This window comes from Onychostoma macrolepis, chromosome 01 (assembly GCF_012432095.1).
Source record: "Onychostoma macrolepis isolate SWU-2019 chromosome 01, ASM1243209v1, whole genome shotgun sequence".
Classification (NCBI taxonomy): Eukaryota; Metazoa; Chordata; class Actinopteri; order Cypriniformes; family Cyprinidae; genus Onychostoma; species Onychostoma macrolepis.
The window spans coordinates 20,660,857-20,680,161 of NC_081155.1; the positions used below are offsets into that span (position 1 = coordinate 20,660,857).

A 19,305-nucleotide genomic window follows, 5' to 3' on the forward strand; every position below is an offset into this window, starting at 1 on the left:
TCAAGTATTACATTTACAAGTGTATGTATATAAAAAGACTGTCTGTTTTACTGGGATAATCCTCGTCATAAAAATATACAATATATTGTGCCTGATAAATTGCTATTTTGGACAAGCCACAAGTATTTGGCTTCATTATATTATTTGCTGAGATTATGGCACTGGATCAAATCCATAATCAGTTTTTTTTTCTGGCGAGGAATTTAAAGTAAAGAAAGACTGACCATAATATAAATATCCAAATCCTGTCACTATCAAAACTACCTTTTAAAATAATGTTTTTGTTCTGTACCATTGAACAATGTGGACAATTCCAGTTTTACTTAATATTATTTCATGGTACTGGTGAAAATAACATTTATGATGACACTATAAACTTCAACAGTTTACAGTTTCAAAAACAGCTGACTGTCCAAAGCTATTTTTGTTATAATCAAGTACATTATTTTCAGTCATCTATGTAGAATGACCATATGGACCCTTTTTACATTTCTGGCAGAAGTCGTCAACTTTATGTAGTGGAGAACAGAAACTACAACAAATATTTTTTGCATTCTCATTTGCCCCAATAGCTCTGTATTTTTTTGTAATTTAATGCCAAGGTAAGAAAAAACTAAGTATAGTGTTTTAAATGCAACTTAAAATAATAAAAAAAACATCTAAAATGTAATATAATCTACAAACTCAAATCTAAACAATTAAGATTATCAACGTAAATCTGGCAATATTTACGTTGATAATTGTAGAAATCATCACATTCTGTAAAAAAAAAGGTCCATTATATACCATTGTCCATTATGTTGCTCAGCTCTATTCAAAGAAATCAGTCAATCAAAGTGCAAAGTGTGCAAACTTCACCTGAATAGAGTGTGTCTGCTTTCCCTTAAAGAAGGAGTGGTAAAAAAAAAAAAAAAAAGGAACAGAGGCTCTGGGTTGCGTCATGTTGGTATGGCAACTACGACTGTATGATGTAATGGCAGGCAACACTTAACCCTGACTAGTTACAGCTTATCTGCTCCTTTATCCGTTGTGTGTGTTTCTGTGATTGAGAGTGTTGAAAAGCTGATTTGGGTGAAGTGAGGACTTGAGTGCAGTGAGGACACCATGTACCCTGTAGTGCAGTCTACCCTGTTGGTGCTCCTTGTCTGTGAGTTACAGGCAATGTTTACTTATTATGCACACATGATATTAAACTAAGAGCGATATTCACAGTACTGAGTCTTACCACAAAATATATTGTCTATTTTTGAGTGTATAAAGTTTGTGTATAAATATATTCCCTCTAAAGCATACTTTTAAAGCATAGAACGGTGGATCTCAAAATATGAGAATATGGTCTGTGGTTCACTGGTGCTCTGTGAAGGTTTCCAGGTGGCCCATGAGTTGGTTATCTAATAATAACAAAGTAGACCTTAATAAATTAAATAATTATAATTGATGATTGACTGATTAATCAACTCATAACAATGAATTGATTGTTAACATTAACTTGTGATAAAGTGTTTCTGTTGTCTTACATCAGTAACAGTTATACAAGTATCCAGTCTTCTTAGTGAACAATTAGCTCAGACAGCTAAGGCTTAAGAGTTCAAATTTCCAGTCCAGCTAATTAAATAAGGACAAAACAACATAAAATCTCTTGAACTTTTTAGGAGATATTTTAATATCATTATTGCATTATTTTATTTTATCATCATATGAGTTCTTATGAAGGAGGGTCACAATGGCAGGTTTTGTCTCGTTGAGGGGCTTACAGATGTGATGATGAAAGATGAGGTAATGACTGGTGTGTTGTGATTGGTGGTGACATAAATCAGCAACCAATGCTCTTCTTTTGATTGGCCTTCTGTAATTATTTGTGTGATCACACCTACTCACGGTTAATCCTACTTTTGGCACGTCAGAGCAGTTCTGGATAATGCTGACATAAACATGAACCCACTAATCTGCTACTCCTCCCTCCACCCTTTTTTCCCCCCTTTGCACTCTATTTTTCACATTTAAGTGTTTGCTTGTTGAGCTTGTCCTTTAAAATATTAATTGGAATTGATGATTTGAAGATTTATTGCTATCATATCACAAATGTTAGCCAAAAAGTTTGTGTCAGCACTTTCATTAGCACTATGAAAATGATGATGAAATTTACATGCGGTTGTATTCTCTTCAGGTGTACCCACTCCAAGTCCAGAGATCCTGCGGCACACGCTGAACATGTTGGTACGGGAGAGAAAGATCTACCCCACACCAGAAGGTTACTTCATTGTTACTCCACAGACATACTTCATCACCCCCTCCCTCATCCGCACCAACAGCAAGTGGTACCACCTGGACGAGCGGCATCCAGAGCGACAGCAGCAGCAGCAACAACAACAGCAGCAGCAACAACAACAACAGCAGCAGCAGCAGCAGCCACCACCTCAACAGCAATGCACATCGCCACAATCTGGAACCATCACTCCCTCCACCTCTGGCTGCGTACGAGAAAGGCCTAACCCTAAGAACCACTGCGACTCCTATAATGCCTACCGCGATGAGGTTCCCAGCATTCATACCTCTACAATTCAAAGAAAATCCCCAAAAGAACCCAAAGGAGATCCCCCTTCATACCCACAGCCCCCACCCCCACCACCTGCCATTCAGCACCCACCTGACCCCACCGACAAGAGCAAGAGCATGACCGCCACCTTCTCTTACAAGACAGACACACTGACCAAGAAGAAGGAGGGCAGCGGTGGGGGCAGCAGTGAGAGGCAGTCCAAGAAGTTTGGGTTGAAGCTGTTCCGCTTGAGCTTGAAGAAGGACAAAACCAAACAGCTGGCCACCTTTTCAGCACAGTTCCCTCCAGAGGAGTGGCCCTTGAGGGACGAGGACACACCGTCTGCTGCAGCGATCCCTCGTGAGGTGGAGATGGAGATCATCCGCCGCATCAACCCAGACCTGACAGTGGAGAATGTGGCCCGTCACACAGCTGTCATGAAGCGGCTGGAAGAGGAACGAGCTCAGCGCTGCAAGGCCAGCTCCTCTGCACAGCACAGTGCCCGCAGTCGCCGCAGCCGAGGCCACCGGCGCGTGCCACACGGGAAGTCGCGTTCGCACAGCAAGACGCGGGCTTCTCGGGGAGACCCCTCAGAGGGCTCCAATCTGGACCTGCCAGCAGTCAGCCTGGAGAGGGACTACCGTTTTTTCAGTCACTCTCTGGTACGCTCGCCAAGAGAGGGAACGTACACAGTGGAACGCAGAAGTGGTGGTGCCTACCTTGTCCACAGCAACCCCAACATTGCTGAGTCACACTTTCCTGTCACCCCGGAGTGGGATGTTTCGGGGGAGCTTGCAAAGAGGCGGACAGAGATGCCTTTCCCTGAGCCTTCACGTGGGACGTCACATTCTAGAGTGCACCGGAGCCACAGCCACACTCAGGACCGTAAGTCACGCAATGAGCGGCCCGACAAGGCGAAAGAGCGATCGCGTTCTATGGACAACTCCAAGGGCCCGCTGGGAGGTGGGAGCTCCACGCTTGGCACGGCTGAGGATTACGACCGCAGTCCTGATGACAGAAGCCGCTACTATACCGATGATGGGACGCTGAGGGCCTCCTCTCAGAAGGCCCCGCACTACTCGTGCATCATGTTTTCTGCTGCCAAGTTCAGCTCTGAAATGTCTGTACCCGATATGGGCAAATTGAGTCTGGATGACTCGAGGCTCTGCAGCCCTCTAGAACGGAACAAGAGCAGGGACAGCCTCCCAGCCTACAGTGACCTGAAGGCCCTGTCGCCGAAGCCTTTGGCTGATGACTACTTCCAGTGCAATACATCGAATGAAACAATCCTTACTGCCCCGCTGCCTCTGAGCAAATCTGACCATGACACTTTAACCCCATCTGACGGAATCCGCAAGGGCTCTCCAGCTGACCGGCAGACACCGCACCTCACCTCTCCTCACCCCTTGGAGTACAAGGAGGACTCCTCCACCAAGGGGCACAATGGTTCTGGCAAACCCACACCGAGCCAGACTCCTGAGCCTATGCCCAATGGACGTTTGATACAGCACCAACACAACACTGACCCAGGGGGCGGGGGAGGTGGCGGTAGCACTAGTGGCGGGGTGGACAAGAGGAAAGAGATTTTTAGTAAGGACACTTTGTTCAAACCGCCACACAATGTTTTGACTGTGAGCTATGTGGACAGTGGCTACTCAAAGTCAGGCACTTTGCGTAAGACTCCGCACATGAAATCATCCGAGGTCCTTGACACTCTAGAGACCCAACAGCCACCTAACTCCACCCCTTTGTCTGCTTCTGCCCCTGCACCTACAGGCACAGAACAGGGTGCTCCCTCCACATCTGAAGCTGCTTTTGACTATTACAACGTGTCAGATGATGACGATGAGGAGGAGGCAGAGGAGGCCTCCCATAAAGAGGCCGCCCCGACAGAAGCAAAGGGGCGGGCAGGGGCCGGAGACGGTGGTGGAGGCGGTGGGACCATGCAGTGGTTGCTAGAACGGGAGAAAGAGCGGGATTTACAGCGGAAGTTTGAGAACAACTTAACTCTGCTTAGCCCTAAGGAAAGCGAGAATAATAACAGCCAGAAGTCGGCTCACTCGGCCCGGCTGGACAGCATGGACAGCAGTAGTGTGACTGTAGACAGTGGGTTTAACTCCCCTCGGTAAGTACTCACGTCATAGACAGAAGGTGCTACAATTGAAAACCCATATTTGAGTGTATATTTTCAGTTGTTTGACCCTGAACAAATCTTCAATGCATCAATTAACTGCCATTTGTCTTTCTTTTTTTTAAATTCTTATTACCAAAGACATAAGATTATGTTAATCGAGGAAATAAAATATAACATTATGCTCATCAGAAAACATAAATTGCTAATATGCTAGAATCCACACTACTTCTCTGACATCCCACAAAATGAAATATTGTTTTTCATAGGTCATTTTTTATATGTGTGTTTTATTACAATTTTTGATGTTTGGTTTGAAGCACATAGTTGCCATAGGGCCCATATAATTTATCCCAATTTATACTGTGATGTATGGCATGGTTTTTTGCACCTCTTCTTTGCCAAGACCACAAACCAGCACAGACAACCTTTAAGTGGGTTTCCCAGGGCTGTGTATGTGTTAGCAGAAGCCCTTTATGAGTGAGAGGGTGAGGACTTTTTTCAGCTGCTAAAAATAAACCCCTTGTGTCTGTATGACTCATTCAGAGGGATATGGCAGGGGTAGAATAACTGAGAAAGCCTATATGTTCTGCACATGTGCTTCCTCTACTCCTTACAATACACTCTAAGAAAACTCCATAAAAATGTTAATATGAAGGATTGATTTTTCACAGGTGTTTTACCCGTATTTTGAATTACACATTACATTGTGTTGTGTTTAAAGTTTGAGGGAAATGTCTGATACTTAACAAAAAAGGCTCTAGTAATTTTGACCTAATAATGACCTCATTCTCTGACTGATATGTCAGTTTGTCAAAACCAAGCTTTATACTGAAAATCCCAAAGAAAGACTTTCTGAATGGATTTTTGCATTGTAATTTAACAATGTATGTAAGTACCAGTAATATATTTTATCAATACAACTCATGCTGCTGATGAAAATGTTCTTTTACTTTTTTTGTATTGAATTAAAATCCTCACGTTTGTAATGTTTTGAAAATTTGTGTAATACAATGCATTTTACTGTCCTTTCTACAAACGTGATAGAGTTAAAAACCTACAAGACAAACTGCCACACATCTCTAATTTTAAGACCCCCAGCATGCACAACCACACACACACAAAAATCATTCACTATTTTCTGGATGACTCATCACATTAGCGATGATGTCATTTCACAGCTCCTGGAAAAACACCAGCATAGCTCTTGTGCATAGACATAATTTAGTTTGTGATTGATGTGAGGTAGTAATGCAATTACACAAAGTGGGATATGCAAAAGAAAAGAACCCTGCATGTTTCTCTGTGCAGTACTGATGTTAAATACATAATATCTGAGTTTAATCTTGTTATTTAAAGCAATAGTTTTCCACAAAAATATCATCATTTACTTAATCTTGTGTCATTCGATACTTGCATGGCTAACTTTCTCCCATGGCACACACAAAAAAAGTATTTTAATGACATTTTTCCCATACAATTACAGTGAATTACAATGAAATCTTCAAGCTTTAGAAAACACAAGAAACAAAATCACAATAAAAGCATCACTAAATACTTGTGAACACATTTGCTACTTCTACATGAATGCACTATGGAGAGATACAGTATGTGAAGATTTTCAGTGAATAAAGATTTAAATTACAGTCTGTTTTTAACACAATCATATACATTTATGGTGCTTTTGTGTCCATTTCGAATTGTGTAAGCTTCAGTATCTGCTCATTGTAATTTCATGGACAAAGGCAGGGAAAACTCCTTCAAAATTTCTCCTTTTTATTTCTGTGGAAACATTGTGGAATACAGCCATAGAACATGAGCATGAGTAAATGACGATTGAAAGGGGTCATTGGATGCGACATGCACTTTTGCAAGTTGTTAGAACTGAAATGTTTGATGGCAGTGTATGTGCACAACCACCCTATAATGATAAAGATCTACCCAGTATTTTTTTTTTTTATCTCGTTAAATCATTTCCCCTTTCTCAAATTGAGCCGATCTCTGTGTGATGTCACACAGACAGGCCCCTCCCACGATTGTTTGATTGACAGTAGCGTTTCAGCACAGATTGGACTGATGTCTTACCTTAGACCCGCCCTGAGTGAGCTGTCATCAGTCCGCCATTGTTCCACCGCCGGAGCAGATGTAGATAAAAATGTCTCCATAGTGATTGAGGTATTCTGTTGTTGGATGTAATAATGAACATAGCAGTTGTCATTTACTCCCGACATTTGAGCTGCTGAAGACGCAGTGGATTACATTTGTTTCTGAAAGGAATGCGCGAAACATTCACATATCTTCACACGTGAGTGTAAGGTTTTTTTAATGAATCTTTGCAAATCGCCTTTCCTAATAATGTGCTAGTTAGCAAGTTTCACGATGAACGCAGCTAAAGTTTACAGTCTCTCAGAGAACGGCTTGGAAGAGAGGGGCGGGGTGAGCAGAGCTCATTTGCATTTAAAGCGACATGCAATAAATCGGCTTGCTGTAGACAGAGCTGTTTTTGACTGGGTAAAAACGGTGTTGTTTTACATTACCATTGAGAAATTTTAACCAAACTATGTTAAAGACTTTTCATTAAGACCCTAAAGATTCATATCAACTTGTGGAAAATAGGCATCCAATGATCCCTTTAATATTTTGTCAAACTATTTCTTTATTTCTTTAAACCTTTTCTCCCTAAAATATATCCTCTTTCTTATGGTTGGCTGTCAGTGCTTGTGGTATAGTTGCTTGAACATATTATTGCTGTCATACTGTCATAAAGGAGTACACTGCTTCTATGCAGCTAAACAATCCTGCGGCTAGAGTGAAACCATAGGTAAGGGTGAGGTTGTGCGTTTTCTCTTTCTGAGGCCTTGTGCGATGGTTTACATTGTTTCTCATGCCTCAAAACAATGAATCAGTTATATTGTCTTAAACTCTACTCTTGTTCTTTCTGTCTCTTCTTCTCTGGTCATTTTCCCTCCTCCACCACTTTCTCAGCACACGGGAAAGCCTGGCGTCCAACACCTCGAGCATTGTGGAGAGTAACCGGCGACAGAATCCGGCTCTAAGTCCAGGCCACATGGGTACCACCAGCATCGGCCCCCCATTCAGCTTCCGTGCAATCCCAGAGCCCCCTACCACGCAACCTGAGAAACTGCAGAAATCCCCCAACTGCCTTGCCTCCATCACCAGCGTCTGACATGGGCCCATCTGGGTTGACGTAGGGTCAGGGTGATCTGCAATGTTGGGGTGCCTAAGTGCAGGAGGTTGGGTGAATCCCTCCATCAAGCACCTCGACTACATGGGGACTGTTAAACCCACAGGCATGGCTTCCAGAGACTGTTCCCACAGCATAAATGGTCACTGCAAAAAAATAAATAAATAAATAAAAGAGAAAAAAAGGGAAAAACACGGAAAAGGAAATTTCTCATCATAGGATTTACCTTAAGCAATTAATCAGGAAATTCTTCAGTCGGATTCAACCGTTATTTTCAAAATAGGCTTGAAGTAACTGGTAATTTAACAATGTTTTGTTTTCAAGAGTATTTTTGTCAGTCACAGATTAGAGATCATCCAGCCAATGGATTAAGTTTGCACGCATTAAGAAATAGATGCTGATGTGCAGGTCAAAGGTATTACAGATTTGTGATATTGGTATGCAGTACAAGTTAAAAATGAGGCATAAAAGCTCTAATCTGAGCAACATTTAATTCATGGTTCATAAAGTTGTATAATATTCCTAAAAATAAATACATTTGTCATGACACTGTTAGCTACATTGGTGACACAATAAGAATCATACTCACATGCTTAATAAAACAATACATAGACTGAATTAGTGGAAAAAATGATCTCGTCTGAAATTAAAGTTTTTTTTTTTTTTTTTGGAAAAGGACTATTGTTTTTTTTTTTTTTTTTTTTTTTACTACCCAAACTTATTGTGCATACAATTACTTTGTATGCACCTTTAAACTACGTAATGGATTTACCTGTTTCATTAAAGTTCATATTTAATCTCAGGTCATGAATAGTTAACTCTCCTAAGAAGAGGTAAAACATCAGTCAGTCTGTAATCATGTTTCTGTGGATCGTTTCACCAATCTTTGTTTCTTAAGGGAATAAAACACTCTCTGTAGACAAGAAAATCTAAATGATTTCAATTGCATTTCGTCTCAGTTTAATTCAGATGTACATTATTTTTATTGTTATTCCCTTTTGAAATAAAAACAGGTGTGTGTTTTACGCCGGTGTGAATCTGATACCTAGTCTCATGAACCAGGACACTTGTGGATGTCATTGTTGGTTTGGAAACATGCTTGTCTTCTGTGTAGCTTGATGGCTTTATGTGTTGTCACGAAAGAAGGAGGATGTTGGGAATCGCAATGGCGGGAACACGGGTGTTGCGTCCAAAACACTCCAAGGAAAGGTCATACAGTTCTCTTCCTTTGGGCCAGCAGGATTCAGAGACTAGGCCCTTTTGCTGCTCTGATAAAACCTTTATTTTTTAAGATTTTCTTACTTGAGTTGAACCCAGACCACTATGGTGTTTTATGTTTGACCTTTTTTTTGTTTGTTTTGTTGTTTTCCTTCAAATCATGTCCCTGACCTCAATGGAAAATATGGTTGACAGATGATATGGCTAAAAATTCTGCCCCAGCCAACACATGATATGTATATTCACAATCTTCTCAATCTTTTCATGATTTCAATAAATGCTTCTTTTAGGTTGAAACAACTCATTCGATGAAAGTATGTACAAATAATTTGCTTCGCTGTTACTTATCATTCCTTTCAAATGTCACAGTTGAATAGATTACATCAGGTTTTGACCTGCCGTGTGGAATATACAATAAGTCTCAGATCCATGAGCAAAGGCTCATTTCAAAGATTAAATTAAACATTAAAATACTTGCTTTGAACATTTGGACTATGGCTTTAACTGTTTGGCGTGCCATCTCAAGAATGCTCCAGAATTAATGGTCGTGTCCCTTCTGGCAGTGACTGGGTGAGATTTGGGAAAGAGAGCAGAGCTCATGTCGCATCCATTGGTGCTATTATGTGGTGATCCTCCCTTTTTATCTTTTATTTCTTTCTTTGCCCATACCCTCCACAGTTTTGTTGCTTTATGATGAGTGTTCAGGTGGATATCCTCCAGTGGGACTTATTGTGTTTGAATCACTTTCAGCTCACTGCCTCTCGCTCGACTATTATCCACACATACACACACCTGCAATCAGCCATGCAAACTACCCTAAACCCCACATACATGCACATAACTAGCTACCTCCACCACCTGTGTAACAACAAGGTAGGGACGTGTACAGATTTGGATTCTTTGCCTGTGGAACACAGCGCTATCAGCCTCTTCTCTGTGAATGTTGACAAGGAGCGGCGGACATTGTAACTAAGAGGACTTATTCTAAAGTAATCAGTATTAAGTGCTGTAGTTTCAACTCGATTTTTCTCAGTTTTTGACAGAAGTGTCTTTTACTTATTTGCAAGTTGTGTATAAATCTGTCTAGCACCACATCAACAGAACATTTCCAATTTTATGTTTTCCCTCCAAATTTGTGTAAGAAGCCATTTTCAGTTCTCTGCTGTTCCCTTCACACAAATATTTGTTTATCTCCTTCGTTATTTCAAGCCCAATACCTCTAGTTCGTTAAAAATGCATCTAGATGGAAATCAAGGGACTACATTCTATATTATAAATAAGCACCTCAACAGATATTTTAAATCAAAAACAGTTTACCTGCCTTCTGCTTTTTTGGCAATACTGATTACAATAGTATTGTTTTCAGTTTCCCACCTTGTATTTGAGAGGTCAGTGGTTAGGGTCCAAACAGCCTCTTAGACCCTGTAGTTGGAGGTGGGATGAAGATTGTGGAAAGATACGAGCCTCATATATTAAATGGTAATTTTATATCATTGCTAGACATCATAGATGTACATCAGAGAGCAACATTAGACAGAGCAGGCACCTCATAACGTCTGCTCTATAAATAGATACTTTCTCAAATCATTGCAACAGAGCTTTACTTAAAACAACGATTTAAGTTCAGAAGTATATTTCAGTTCAGTGATGACTACACCTCTGCAGAACGTAATCACTTTTGAATGTTTTTTTTTTTTTTTTTTTTGGACATTAATACAAACACATGGCCTCCTTTACTTACCAAGGCTCTGTCAGAGGTTGCATTTTGGATATCTGTCACATTTTGTGAAATTTAGTTTTAATTTGAGCCCCCTCCTTCATCTGGTAATCATTTTATTATTTTTTATTTTCTTCCGTTTAGTTTTTGATAGATAAAAGGGAGTAATGCAGCCAAGACTGCCTTGTAAAAAAAACATGTTTGCACTGAAATGCCTGGCCTCTGGTTGCTGTTAAGTCCATCCAAGACGGATGCTTTGTTTATATTGTAAAATATTTCATATGAAATAAGAATGACCATGAAATGTCTTCCCTTAACATTATGGATTTTAGAACCACGTCAGACAACATTGTTTCTAAATGGTGACAGTGTACAGTATCATACTGTAAATGAAATCAATCTGCCATGCTTAGTATAACTTCAAAACAAAACTGAAAGATATGAGGGATCTTTTTGTAATGTCTATAATATTTGAAAAGAAGTCCCTATTTGTGTAGTAATGGTGTTTCATCGTTGTGGTAGTGTATGTGATAAACCCAGTTGGGAGATTGTGTTACTTTTTCAGACAATAAAATAACATGTTTGGTTATATGTTTTAAATGTCTTGTGTCTTGAAACCTTTCAGTGCAATGTCTTAAAGTTATACCATTAGCTGTAAGTATTTTGGATGGCGCGTCTACGTCATGATGCTGGTTTATTAATATTACCCAAACAGCACATTACATTTCTGTAATCATTTATACAGTTGGCATGCCAAATGAAAAACTGAATTATTGAAACGATTATGTGAGAAGGGCATGAAATCATTTTTTTTATTTTTTTTTATTTCATTGCATGTAATCACTTGTACTTGATGCATTCCATTTCTAGTGTAAGATTATATTGTCTAAACGTAACAAATCAGTCTTTGAATCATAATCAGAATAATTGAATATGATTAATGAAAAATGCAAGGCTTCATGGATCAACTTCATACACTCACCAGCCACTTTATTAGGTACATCTATATATAATCAGCCAATCACATGGCAGCAACTACATGCATTTTGTCATGTAGACATGGTCAAGAAGATCTGCTGGAGTTCAGAAAGGTTATTTAAACAACTTTGAACGTGGCATGGTTGTTGGTGCTAGGTGGGCTGGTCTGAGTATTTCAGAAATTGACAATTTACTGGGATTTTCATGCACAACCATTTCTAAGGTTTACAGAGAATGATCAGAAAAAGAGAAAATATCCAGTGAAAGGCAGTTTTGTGGGCAAAAATTCTTTGTTGATGCCAGAGGTCCGCAGAGAATGGCCAGACAGGTTTGAGCCCACAGAAAGGCAACAGTAACTCAATCACTCGATACAACAGAGGTATGCAGAAGAACATATCTTAACACAATGTGTCAAACCATGAAGCAGCAGAAGACCACACCAGGTGCCACTACAGTTCACATGGGCTCACCCAAGATTGGAGAAATGTTGCCTGGCCTGCTGAGTCTTGATTTCTGTGCGCTACATTTGGACGGTAGAGTCATAATTTGGCGTAATCAACATTTAAGCATGGATCCATCTTGCCATGTATCAATGGTTCAGGCTGCTGGTGGTGGTGTAATGGTGTTGGGGATATTTTCTTGGCACACTTTGGGCCCTTAGTACCAGTTGAAAATCATTTAAATCCCATAGTCTACCTACAATGTGCCATGTCGCAAAGCCTAAAATCATCTCAAACAATGATGAGTGACAATGAGCTGATTATACTCAAATGGCAATCCAGTAGAGCACCTTTGGGATGTGGTGCAACCGTGCAACAGTAGATTCACATCATGTATGTGCAGCCGACAAATCTGCAGCAGCTGTGTGATGCTATCATGTCAATATGAACCAACATCTCTGAGGAATGTTTCCAGCACCTTGCTGAATCTATGCCATGAAGAAGGCAGTTCTGAAGGCAAAAGGGGGTCCAACCCATCACTAGCAAGGTGTACCAAGTGGCCAGTGAGTGTAATTGTTTTACTGTAGGCTGTATCTTGCCACCATCTAGTGGCTAAACAGCGTAAAACATCTTATGGAATAGACATTAGATCTCAGATTCGCATGCCTATGTATAAAATTAGTCAAATGTGCTGAATTGAATACACATAAACTGCTTGATTTAACAAATATCAACAAGCAGAACCTGAATACCACAGACATTATTCAAAATGGTCAGATGAAGTGACGTTTAAGGTGACATGATGTTGGAAAATGGACAAAGGAGAAATTAATTGATTAATTTTCAATTATTCAAATTTTAACTTGGTTAAATGGATACATCTAACTGCGATTATGTCGTCACAATGACCTGAGGTTCAGATGGGACAGGACATAAATATTCTGTCTAAGCAATAATATATCATTAACCTCACATTTTCTAATGTAAATTATGAAAATAAAATATTTCAAAACTGTGGTATTCTTTATTAAACGTATTGCATAAAATACGATGGATAGTTACTCCTCACAGATATCTGAAAAGTAAATTATACAAATTCATCATACAGACTTGATTTTACTAGAGATGAACAATTGTCCACACCACAAGAAGAATCAAATGAGAGACAGCCATCAATTGTAGAATGGTACTGGGCAACTGAGAGCCATTACAGAAAAGGTGAAAAACTTATTTAGCATTAGAAGCACGTCTATATTTACATACAGTTACTGTAAGGAAGTAGGGAAAATAGCCATGCAGCTGGAACCAAATAAAAAGACACTGGACCTTATACTTGAGCAAATTTTTAACAATGAAACAGCTAATTTGTGTTCACACAAATCTTTCTTACATATTTTAATTGCAGATTAAATCCAAGGGACGAATTGCACCAGAATGTATTTATGAAGGAATTATGAAGAATTTGAAAGTTCACATCAATTCAAAATACACATTCAGATAGAAACACACTGGGGCTGTAAGCAACTAATATGTGCTTGTGTCCAATGTCTATTAACTTCTTTTCACTATGCACCCATCAAGATTCATTTTATCTCATTGAATCAAATCAAATCATACTCACCATTGCCTATCCATTTCCTTATATTTTATTATTCAACATATATGTGACCCTGGACCACAAAACCAGTCTTAAGTCGCTGGGGTATATTTGTAGCAATAGCCAAAAATACATTGTATGGGTCAAAATGATTGATTTTTCTTTTATGCCAAAAATCATTATGTCATTAAGTAAAGATCATGTTCCATGAAGATATTTTGTAAATTTATTACGGTAAATGTATCAAAACTTAATTTTTGATTAGTAATATGCATTGCTAAGAACTTAATTTGGACAACTTTAAAGGTGATTTTCTCAATATTTAGATTTTTTTAAAATATACCCTCAGATTCCAGATTTTCAAATAGTTGTATCTCGGCCAGATATTATCCAATCATAACGAACCATACATCAGTGGTAAGCTTATTTGTTCAGCAGATGATGTATAAATAATAATAAAATAACAAAAATGACCCTTACATTTATCATTCCTCTGTAAATGTATCAAAATGCTCCATGTTCTGATGTAGGACGGTAATTATTGTATCCTCCAGTCCTCCAGGTGTCGCTGAAGAGACAGCCGCTACTTTTGTCTGTTTAGACTCGACCCACAAAAAAGAAGCAGCTGTTACTAGCAAAGTTTAGGTTAAAGTTGTTCGCCGGCGAGTAAATAATACATTTAAACAGATTTACTAACCTTGTATGCATTGGAAGTGATCTAAGGACGATGGCAGACAGATCTATGAGTAACTGACGAGGATTAAGAGTAATGGACAGTAAGTAGGGGATTCTTCCTTTGTAAGTTTGCGCTATTGTTGGTGTTGATAACGGGATGTTCGACTCTTTAAATCTTCAGACAAACTCGTAAAATTAGCAGTAGACATTTTGCGTCAAAACAGCTGTTATTTTCAAACACTTAAAGGGTTTTAAACTCACATTTTGTTATTGTGTCATACTGAAAGTTACGTGTCGTATGTAACGAGTTTCTTTATAGTGCGCAAGATGTAGATTTTTTGGGGTGGATGCAAACAATCCGTTGTTAAGAACAAGCGGAAGAGCGTGTCAGTCACATGCTTCCTAGAGGCAATTACTCTGTCACACTACATCTAAACCTGAATCTGCCTAATAAAACGAACTTTTAACATCTGTTAAAACACCATTCTTAACAGATTTTAAATTTTTTTAGCAAAAAAGAGCATTGGGCAGCTTTGATCTAAAGAAGGGAATGTTGCTTGCTCTCCTTTCCTAATAGTTTGGTAGTAGAAACTGGGAAGGGATTCAGATATAAAAAATAAATAAATAAATTAAATTCATTATTGTACATTGTAAAGGAATTTTATAGTGGAGTCAGTGCACCACACTGCATATGAGAAATATAGAGGGCAGAGTGTAGAAGATTAGTAACTAAACTAAGATGTTTACCAACTTCACAGTGATTGCCAGTTAACAACCAACCAATATCTGAGGGTCTGTAGCTATGGGGACACAGTTCACAATCGATGACGCATTCGTCCTGGAGGGGGAGGAGGAAGGTGTGGTGCCTGGAGAGGATGTGGGGGACTGGAAGGGGAGAGAGAAGGATGGCGGGGGAGAGATGACCTTTGGACCTCTTTCTTTTGCCAAAACACAAACTTCTGGACCCACTGGCACTCCTGAACACAGTAATCTGAAATATCAGGTCAGGTGTTTACATGTACCTTGTTTTCTTTTTGAGAGTGTTTTACATGCAAACGTGACTGAACTTTATTTCGTGTTTACCCACAGAACCTGGAAAATGAAGATGCTTTAGGTGGCACTGTGAACTCTTCTTTCAATAACTTCTTCAAAATCAGGTTTGGCAGTCCATACTTTTAGTTTGAAAATTCTCATAAAGCAAGGCAATTACCCGGATGTAATAATATGAGCAGCATAGGACAAAATGAAGGATGGGTTGCACCTTCATTAGATTTAATTAAGAAATCTCACAAACCATGAAAAATATTTATTGTATAAATTAAGAGAGCAGTAATGTCGAAAAGTCAAAAAAAGAAAAGAAAAGGATTTCTTGTTGAATTGGTACTTTGTCTAAAAACAAGATATATTTTTGATTTGCCCAATTTTTTGTCAAGAGACAATCATTTTTATTAGGACAAACTTTTACTCCATTTTTGTATGACTCAGAATAATTCACAAGTAACATTAAATTCACATTTAGTAATAATTAAATTTTAGACTTGTTTAGACTTTTTTAGAAGTAAAATTTCACTGAATATCTGTATTGTATTGTTTGAATTCACTGGATGCATAATCTGTATGTGTCATGAAATAGCTTGTGATGATATGACAAACTTAAAACTAAGGTCAACTATTTTACTTCAAATATATATATTTCCAATTTTAGAAATGTAAACTGCAAGTTTATCCCAGATAATCATTGGTAAAAATGCCAGTTTTTCTAAAATCTAGTCGTCAGTTGTTAGAAATGGCAGATTTTTAATAACTATGGCTTGTCTTTTTACTTTTTATTTTCATACACCTAGGATATTTTTAAATTGCTAGTCCAGCATCTTAATTGTTTATTAGACTACAGCAAGTGACCAACAGCCAAACAAACAAGCCATCAAATAGCCAACTAAAAGAAATACAATTTTCGCTTTGCTTTTGTTGATGTACAAGTGCTTCTCAAAGCCTGATATCAAGCCTTGTGTCTGTCTGTGTTCCAGTGATCCTGCTACTCTGTCCTACTGCAGCTCTCAGTGGTCATTCAGCACACTCAGCTCAGTCACACACCTGTCTGCTCACTGCTGCGGGTAACTCACACCTTTATTTACATATTTCCGGATGAGATTTTAAGATGATATTAACTAAAATCCCTCTGTTTGGGTAAATTAAAATAGTTTGTGATGTTCTTTTCCTTTCCTCATTTTTTTGTTCTCTGTGGATTGTTCCCAGGTGGACGTCTCACCCGCTGGTGAAGAAGAACAGACGAGTCATTCTTGCCTCATTCCTCCTCTTAATCACTGGAGTTGGTGAGACTATCATACCTTTTGTTATGTTTTTGATCTTCATAAGTACTACAGATCTCAGGGGGAAGGTGTCTGGGAACTGATGTTTCTGTTTGACTTGTAAAGCGCTATCTTTGTTTATCTTGCTGTCAAGTCTGATCTGGAGCATAGATGGTAAATTGTGACTGTCAGCTGTTTAGTTAATGTATTATCTCTCCCCTTCCTATCTTCCCCCTCCCTGTTCCTCCTTTCTATCAGCTTTGATCTTTACAGGCATTGTCATGCAGTTAAACCCTCACGCAGGTAAGACCTGTCACGTTGGTATTGGTTGTAAATAACTATGAGACCTGAGCAGGATTGTGTTAGCACACAAACTCGTTCAGCTAATTATAAGTGCAGCATAGTACTTAAATCAGTGCTCCGAATGCCTTAAAAACACCAGTTGGTGTTATGCCAGTTTTGTCCAGCAGAATTATGTAAGCCATGTATTTATGCCTTTTATTTATTTTTTTAAGGTGTTTCAAGTGCAATTTTCTTTGTTCCTGGATTTCTTCTCTTCATTCCTGGTGGTAAGATCTAATGTGTAATTGATATGAGCTTTTGTATAGATTCAGCTTTCCCAGTGTTAATATCAATAGTGGACCTTAGATAATATAGTTTTATGAATTGTGAAGTTGTCATTGTAATCCATGCAATGGAAAAACATGGCTTTAACAGACAGCATTTTGTTTAAAGAAAAATGCTAGAGATAAACAGCAACATAACTCTTGCTCTTCCATTTTTTTGTTTCAGTCTATCACGTGATCTATATAAGCTGTGCAGTTCAGGGACGAAGAGGATTCAAGTTCTTTTATTTGCCGTACTTTGAGAAGTAAACCGTTTTTCTTCGCATCGTATAGACTGTTGGTCTGGATTGGCCACCATTTCAAACCCCCTAAAATGAAGTAAGGGGATGACCTACTTTTACAACCTCAGTTACTAGTTGTTTTCTAAACAATTTCTTCTTCATTTTGGTAAAAGCCAGTCTGTACACAGGTCTAAGTATAACTTCTACAGAAAAAAACAAAAAAAAAATGATTTAAGAGTGTCAAGTGCGACAATATACAATCATACTACAAAAGGCAGACTGTAGTAAAGAAATAGTTCACACAAAAATTTGCTAAAAATGTTCTTACTCTCATGGCATCCAAGATGGAGATGCATTTTTTCTTCATCGGAACAGATTTGGAGAAAGCACATCACTTGATCACCAATGGATCCTCTTTTATGAATAGTCCAGTCTATCGATTAATGTCTTGTAAAGAGAAAATCTGCTTGTTTGTACTAAACAAATCCATCATTAAGGTGTTTTAACTTCAAACCGCCGCTTCTGGCCATAATTCATTATAATGCTTCCTCCAGTGATTACGTCCATCCCCTGTTGTCCTCTCACATCAAAATCCATGTTTGTTTAAAACGGTTTCTGACATTTTTTGCTTGTAAATGGTGCTTGACCTGTGCTCAGAAATATGCACAGATCAAGCACTGTTTACAAAGGAACGGTCCAAAACAATTTTAAACCAATAGGTCAGTGGATTTTGATGTGAGAGAACAACAGGGGATGGACTTTTTACTGAGCACGTGCTATTGTGTGTTATGGACTCGTATTTTGGCCAAAAGCAGTGGTTTGTTAAAATGTCTTATTTATGGATTTATTACAAACATTCAGCTTTTCCCTTCACAAGACATTAATTGATGGACTGGAGTCTTGTGGATTATTACACTCATTCTGACGGCACCCATTCACTGCAGAGGTGAGCAAGTGATGTAATGCTCATGATTGTTCAGATGAAGATACAAACTTATCTATATCTTGGATGGCTTGAGGGAGAGTCATTTTTGGGTGAATTATTCTTTTAAAACATCCGTGTGCACAGAATTTGAAGTTACATCTGATTGAGATGTTTTAGATCAGCTGTGCTACAGTGTTATAGGTTCTCAATTCAGTGAAAGATACTTGGGATTGAGCAAGGAGTATTATAACAAGCTTGTTATATATGTACAAAGTTTTGTCAGGAATGTAGCACAATTAATAACAAGAAATTGTACACCTTTAGCCTTGTGTAATACAAATGAAATCATAGACAAAACAAATGACATTAAGAATGAAAATCTCAATAGGAGAAAACCAAGAATGCAATTTATCATTTAGGCCATTGCATACACACACATACAGTCTGAGTTGTAAAGCGTTTTGACTTATCCTTTTATTGTAAAATCAAGGTAAGATGCATCAACAAGTGATTTGCTTTTCTACTGCACATTCATATTTTTACTAGTACCACTACTAACACTTTGAACCACTGTTTTAATGTACATTATACAAAAATGAGTATTGAAAAATTGTATTGTGTAATTTTTTAATCATTGACACTACAATAAACCTGTTTTTATATTTGCTTTTACATTTCTGTACTGCATTTGTTCATTATGCAAATTAGTGACTGTTGTATAAAAAGT

At 38.5% G+C, this 19,305-nt stretch overlaps 2 protein-coding genes across 4 annotated transcripts in view; both read left to right on the plus strand.

Annotated features, from left to right (window-relative positions):
* stox2a (storkhead box 2a) overlaps positions 1 to 11,384 on the plus strand; it is a 51,108-nt gene extending 39,724 nt beyond the window's left edge. For 2 of the 3 annotated variants that reach the window (XM_058775123.1, XM_058775130.1), the window contains exons 3-4: positions 2,168 to 4,661; positions 7,653 to 11,384. In XM_058775123.1, the coding sequence (XP_058631106.1) occupies positions 2,168 to 4,661; positions 7,653 to 7,854 (2,696 nt within the window). In that variant the 3' untranslated portion in view covers positions 7,855 to 11,384. Of the gene's footprint in view, positions 1 to 866; positions 1,148 to 2,167; positions 4,662 to 7,652 lie in introns of those variants that run through there. The other variant, XM_058775141.1, reaches the window with a different exon arrangement.
* A 2,929-nt stretch (positions 11,385 to 14,313) lies between these two features.
* On the plus strand, positions 14,314 to 19,250 carry tmem134 (transmembrane protein 134). The gene is made up of 8 exons (XM_058782610.1): positions 14,314 to 14,598; positions 15,256 to 15,500; positions 15,587 to 15,654; positions 16,525 to 16,611; positions 16,754 to 16,830; positions 17,065 to 17,109; positions 17,322 to 17,375; positions 17,599 to 19,250. The coding sequence occupies exons 2-8, from the start codon at positions 15,300 to 15,302 to the stop codon at positions 17,679 to 17,681; spliced, it is 615 nt and encodes a 204-aa protein (XP_058638593.1). The 5' UTR covers positions 14,314 to 14,598; positions 15,256 to 15,299; the 3' UTR covers positions 17,682 to 19,250.
* Positions 19,251 to 19,305: the final 55 nt, after the last annotated feature.